This window comes from Cornus florida, unplaced genomic scaffold (assembly GCF_030987335.1).
Source record: "Cornus florida cultivar Cherokee Brave unplaced genomic scaffold, ASM3098733v1 CherokeeBrave_3.0.0_Hap2_Chr10, whole genome shotgun sequence".
Lineage (NCBI taxonomy): Eukaryota > Viridiplantae > Streptophyta > Magnoliopsida > Cornales > Cornaceae > Cornus > Cornus florida.
Genome location: NW_026775580.1, coordinates 27979909 through 27986418, shown reverse-complemented (window position 1 = coordinate 27986418; position 6510 = coordinate 27979909). Strand labels below are relative to the sequence as shown.

At 35.4% G+C, this 6510-nt stretch overlaps 1 protein-coding gene across 1 annotated transcript; it reads left to right on the top strand.

The window, feature by feature from the left end:
- The first annotated feature begins 531 nt into the window (after positions 1-531).
- LOC132277156 (uncharacterized) lies at positions 532-4236 on the top strand. Its single transcript, XM_059778909.1, has one exon. It carries the CDS (start codon positions 1790-1792, stop codon positions 3929-3931), a length of 2142 nt encoding a protein of 713 aa, XP_059634892.1. The 5' UTR covers positions 532-1789; the 3' UTR covers positions 3932-4236.
- Positions 4237-6510: the final 2274 nt, after the last annotated feature.

Here is a 6510-nt window from a genome sequence, read left to right as displayed (position 1 = left end):
TGTAAGAAAACCAGAATAAAAGCTGAATTATACTAAAGTTGAACAAACAGTCATACTAAATTAGCATGAAATTTAAAAATATATGCATACATATATAGAGAGAGAAACTATACCATTGGATATGACATCTTGATCAATCAAAGATAGGGTCTCAAAGAGAAAATTTATCTGAAATTTTTGAGAAAGAAAAAGGATGAAGCCTGAAGTGTGAGTGAGAGAGAGAATATGAAGTGATAAAATTTACATAAGGATATGATTATTTTAATAGGTAATGAGTATGCTTATCATTAATTTCTTTAAACCGATAATAGCATGAGCCCGTTCATTTAGTCCCATCTCTTGAGTTTAAATAGCACCACTCTTAATCAAATCAAATTAGGCATAAAATTTATGTGAAATTTCACAGCAGATTGTGGACAAAAAATGTGTGGTCCAAAAAATAATAAATAAAATCCACAATGTGTATACTGTATACAGTGTATTGAGAACTCTACCAAAGCATGCGTAAAATAATAAGGTACTAGATTATAAAAGGATGAGAAAAGAAAACGGGGGACAATTTGCGGTTTGGAAACCCTCGTCGGCACAGACATATCCCTGCATCCAAACAGACACTATTGTGTGGGAAATGAAATGCCAAAATTGAAAGGACAGAGGAAAGAAAGAGATCGCCTTAGTTTGGAGGTTAGGGTTTTATATTTGGGCAAGAGGAGAGAGGGGTTTCGAAAGTGGTCGTCAATGGCTGGCGTTTTATAATTCATTCCTCTTAAATCTCTCAGGTTTTGATTTGCTGCCGCTGGTGGTGACGAGAGAGATTACTTCAAGAACCAAATACGTGCGAATCAAAGCGACCATCGATTCGATTCAGAGGACAGACAACAATTTAAGATTCCCAATTTTCCTGGGATGCCCTCCCTCATCACTGCTCTCAACTCTTCTTCATCTACTCACAAAGCTCGAGTGGTAAATCAACACTTCTCTCTTTCTTTCTTCTCTCCCTCTCTCTCTCTCTCTATATATATATATATATATATATTTTTTTTTTTTTTCTCAATTGGTATTCACGTACTCATGTCTCTACTGAGACTCGAATTCCTGACCTTTCTTTGGAAGAATTCCTGACTTCCCTTTGAAAAGTAGGAGTTTGGTACCCTAAGCCAGCCCTATTGGTATATATATATATATATATATTCTGAACAACTACCAATCCTGATGATGAAGAAATGGATTTGATTTACCCCATTGGTGACATTCAAAGGACAGAACAATATCTCGCCTCCCATTGCTTGCTTGTTAAAACATACATTGTTGTATTCTTTTCTTGAATAATTAGGAGAATCAAAATGAGCTTTTCTTGAATAAATGGGAGAATCAATTTTTCTTTTTCATTTTTTTTCTTTTTTTCTTTTTTTTTTGCTATGTTGCTCTTCTTGGTGTGCATGATGTAGAAAAAGTAGCTACTACTTGTTCAGAATCCACTCCTAAGGAGAGTGCAATATGATATATATATATATATATATATATATATATCTGTACATTTCATAACGCATTATTCCATATATCATTAATATGGTGTCTACAATATGATGTTGATCATATATTTAATTAAGTAGTTGTTAGTTGTTGAGAATCTTCATCCCTAAAGAAGGCAATGTGAATCACGTGACTCCATAAGACAATTGAAATGAGATGCTAGACCTGCCAGACAAGGAAAATCTGCGTAGGGAATCCACATTTTACCAAAGCAAAAGTTTTGTCCCCAAGAGGCAAAGAAGCAATCAGTGTACACATGAAGATACAAACTATCCAAAGGTCCCCTGGACTTTCCCAAGTATCAAACAAAAATGTATTTATACCTCATCTCTACTGGGATGTTCAAACCATCATCATTGCTAAGAACATCAAACTATCATCTACTTCATTCACCAGTTTATTTTCTTCCATATTCGCAATGTCTGAACAAAGGCCGGCATTCCGTTTTCGGCTCCCATGGCTACCAACAGCACCAGCTGCTCCACCTCCTCCCCCTACAACTGAAACTCCAGCTCCTACCCAACCCACAACCACAACTGCACCCACCCAACCTGCCCCCGCAACTTCAGCTCAAAGGCCACCATTTAGGCCTGCTGGGTTAGCTCCGGTGCAACCTCCTCCACAAGCTCAACCATCAACAAGAACCGAGTCTCAGCCACCTTCACCGGCTCGTGGAGCAAGTCAGTCCAGAGTCGCTTCTCAACCCTCATCACCATCTCGTCCTGCAACACAGTCCCGAGCTACCTCTCAACCCTCATCACCGTCTCGTCCTGCAACACAGTCCCGAGCTACCTCTCAACCCTCATCACCGTCTCGTCCTACAACACAGTCTCAAGCTACCGCTCAACCCTCATCACCATCTCGTGCAACTCCTCAACCTCGACCTGCATCTCTGCCTTCATCACAACCAGCTTCTCAACCTCGAGCTGCATCTCAGCCTTCATCACAACCAGCGCCTCAGCCTCGATCTCCATCCCGTTTGGCCTCTCAACCTGCAGGCCAAACACCCCCACCACCTCCGTCATTGACGCCCACTCAAATGCAACCAACAGAAGGAGCAATCACTCAGCCCCCATCACCACCAAAAAAATTAGAACCCACAACTCCAAAGAGCCCTCAACCTACTCCCAGTACCACTCAGCCCCCACCATCTGCCGCTCCAGAAAAACCAGTGCCAGCAAAATCTCAAACAGAATCAAAAGAGCCTCTGCCAAAGACAGAAATTATATCCACCAATGTTCGGAGCACCCAAAACCAAACCCCAGCTGAAAAAACCATCCAACCTGAAGGGATGGCACCACAATCTTCTGAAGTGTTGCAACCTATAGCAGCGACGCCAACCACAACACCTCCAGCCCCAACTGAAAAACGAGATTCTTCTAGCACTACTGCTGACACTAAGCCCTTTCCAGAATCAGTTGGAAAGATTGAGGAAACTCAAAAAGGGCAGGAAGAAGTGCAAGAAGTTGGAAAAGAAGGGAAGACTAATGGAGCAGCAATTGAGGAACCAAAGCAGAGGGCAACTACCGAGCCGTTGACTGTAACATCAAGCTCAGATGCACCAGCCAAAGAGCAGCCAACTGTTCCATTTCAAGCCGAACAAAAGCGGCCAGGTCTTGACACAAAGGAGAGATCACCCACATCTGGCTCTGACAAAAGACAAGAGGTCAAGGATGTGAAATCACCTCTGAAGGACAAAAACACAGTGAGTGAATCGCGTCAAAAACCATCTGTAACCAATGGCGAACGAGTCCCTCTGCAGAAAGAGCTCAAAGATGATGTTTCTAAGTTTCTCCTTAAGATGGGTACCGGGCAAACAAAGCATCCCATGGATGACAAGCCAGCTACTGTCATAACTCTAGCCGGTGAAAATAGAGGAGCTTCCATGCAACTTGGTTCTGATTCAGCAAAAAGAGAAGGCTCAATCCACATTCGCAGGGGCTACAAGACCAACCCCGATGAGACTGCTGACAGTACTACCACTGACGGAGAAGGAAGCTCTCGACGGAGGTCAAAAGATGCAAGAACCACCAAAGATGAAACAACAAAGGCATATGTGAACAGCAACGCACAAGGTATAAATAACTCAATTGTGTTCAACAGTTCTGTTAATGAACAAAGCCCTGGTGTCAAACTATTTATCTCTCACAATCCACCTCCTGTCAAGCCAAGTAACAGAACAGAGTCCTCTCTTGACGCCCACAAGGCCAGATTCAGCATCACTCCTGCCCAGAAGCTCACCTATGAGCCCACTGTCAAAAGGAGATGTCTCAGAGGACTTTTCATGGAATCAAGTGATTCTGATCCTGATAATCCCGAAAAGCCTCGGCGTCATGGTTGTCGCTACAACTCCACAGAGAAGAGGAGTCCTAAAGATGGCGAGATTGATGTTCTCTAACTGAGTAAATTACATCAGTACTTGATGATGCATAGCTGCATACTGGTATTATATAAAATTTATGTCTACATATGACAATAAACACTTTTCATAATAAATATGTAATAAGGATGATACATCATCCACTATTTAAGTACTTTTCTGTTGCCAATCATTTGATATTTGTTAAGGAATGTGCTAAGTAATACAATTTACATTCAAATATCAGTATTGGATTACAGAAGGATTCACATGTACAAACAATTAAGAAATTGTTCTGAGAGTCTGTGACTGAATGACTATCTGAGTTTCTGCAGAGTTGAACATTAGAATCTCCGGAAGTGACAAAGTTGTATACTCTGAAGAACTGTTGCAAGACTTGTCATTCAGTATTTAAATAGATATTTTAACTTAATTTGTTTGCTTTAACTTCAAAAATATATATAATAAATAAATAAATAATTTCGGTATTATATAACGGACAAAGCTTTAAAATGTAGCTTTTGCTGGTTTTTATTTATTTATTTTAGCTTTGGCTGAAAAGCCTATGACAGACTTTATTCTATACTATACTTTTATATAAATGTCAGTATAATTTTTATTTTGTATGAACATTTTTTTAGTGAATATAGTATATATTAAGTAATTTATATATAATTTTTAATAATTAATTAATCCGGGTGTCCATTGACATTCCTATATTTTGTAAACATTTTTTAATGACTAATAAATCAGATATATTTATATTTTTGTCTTTATAAAGTGTGGCCACCCACATTCTTACTTTTATATACATTTATAATGATAATTAAACATATATTTTATTTTTAATGAATATTAATCACATATTTGCTTTATAAAGATTTTCTTCTCTAAATTTCAGGCACACGCACACCCAATTTGGTTGTGGATATTATACATTGATGATATTGTTTTTATTTATATATTTTTTCTTAGTTGGTACTCACACACGTGTCTTCACTGAAATTCGAACTCTGACCTCTCTTTAAAAAATAAGGGCCTGATAGGCTGATACCGATCACTAGCCTGTTGGTCATTTTCTTTTCTTTTTCCCCAAAAATATTATATTTTGTGGTAAGATAATAGTTTTAATTTACTTTTTTTTTTCTTTTTTTTTTTTTCATCTTTGAATAATCTAAGTTATTTTCTATCTGTCAACACTTTCATAGCTCAGTGGTCGGATTACTTCGAGCATTGGCACTTTCTAATCTAACATTAAAACAAACATAAAATTTCTTTTCTATTTGGCTTATGTAAAATGTGCATAGCCCGTGCACTTTTATTCATGTGTGTGTGTGTGTGTCTATATTTCGTTATTTATTGATAATCGATGCTGGTGAAATTTTATATGAATCATTTAAAATTTTGGGTAAAGTACAGCCACACCCCCTGAGATTTGGCAAAATGACACTTAAAGGAAACTTATTTGTTTTTTGGATAAAGATACCCCCCGAAGGTTCAAAAATGGACAAAGACAACCCTTTACAGGAGAAATTGACCAAATTACCTTTTGACCATTTAGAAGACTTTTTTAACTTTACAATTTAATAAATTGGACCAATTTACCCTCATGAACAATTTATGCATAAAAAAAAAACAAAAAAAAACTTTATAATATTCACTTTTTTTTTTTAAATGTCCCAACTTCTTAAAAATGTAGACGTCTAAAATAATTTTTTGATCCAATACATATATTTCAAATAAATTATATTTTGCTATTACTTCTTTTCTTTTTCTTTTTTATTTTTAAATTAAGATGCTTAATTCTTTCATCTAAAAAAATTAAACCAATCTCTTTTCTTTAAAAATAAAAAAATATGGTACCGGTATAACTTTATGCATCTTAAATAATATATTAAATATTATGCATTTCATAATATAAAAGGGAAAAAAAAATAGTAAAACAAGGAAAAAAAAAAAAAACAAACAAACAAAGGCATGCATAAAGTTAAGATACATAAAGTTATACTGGTATCTATTTTCTTTTATGTTGGGAAATGTATAATATTTGATATATAATTTAAGATGTATAAAGTTATACTGGTATCATATTTTTTATTTTTAAGGAAAAAAGATTGGTTTAATTTTTTTAGATGAAAGAATTAAGCACCTTAATTTAAAAATAAAAAAGAAAAAGAAAAGAAGTAATAACAAAATGTAATTTATTTGAAATATATGTATTGAATCAAAAAATCATTTTAGACGTTTATATTTTTAAGAAGTTGGGACATTTATAAAGTAAAAAAAAAACAAGTGAACTATATAAAGTTTTTTTTTTTAACTTTTTTTTTTATGCATAAATTATTCATGAGGGTAGATTGGTCCAATTTATTAAATTGTAAAGTTAAAAAAGTCTCTTAAACTGTCAAATGGTAATTTGGTCAATTTTTCATATAAAGGGGTGTATTTGTCCAAAAAATACGTAAATTTCCTCTGAGTGTCCTTTTGTCAAATCTAAAGGGGTGTGGCTGTACTTTACCCTAAAATTTTAGTTATTATATATATATATATATATATATATATATATATATATATATATATATGTAAGTGGGCTCCACTCATATTTATCCCAAATATTA

Coding starts and splice junctions, on each gene's coding strand:
- LOC132277156 (XM_059778909.1), top strand. CDS start 1,790: ATGAAGATACAAACTATCCAAAGGTCCCCTGGACTTTCCCAAGTATCA.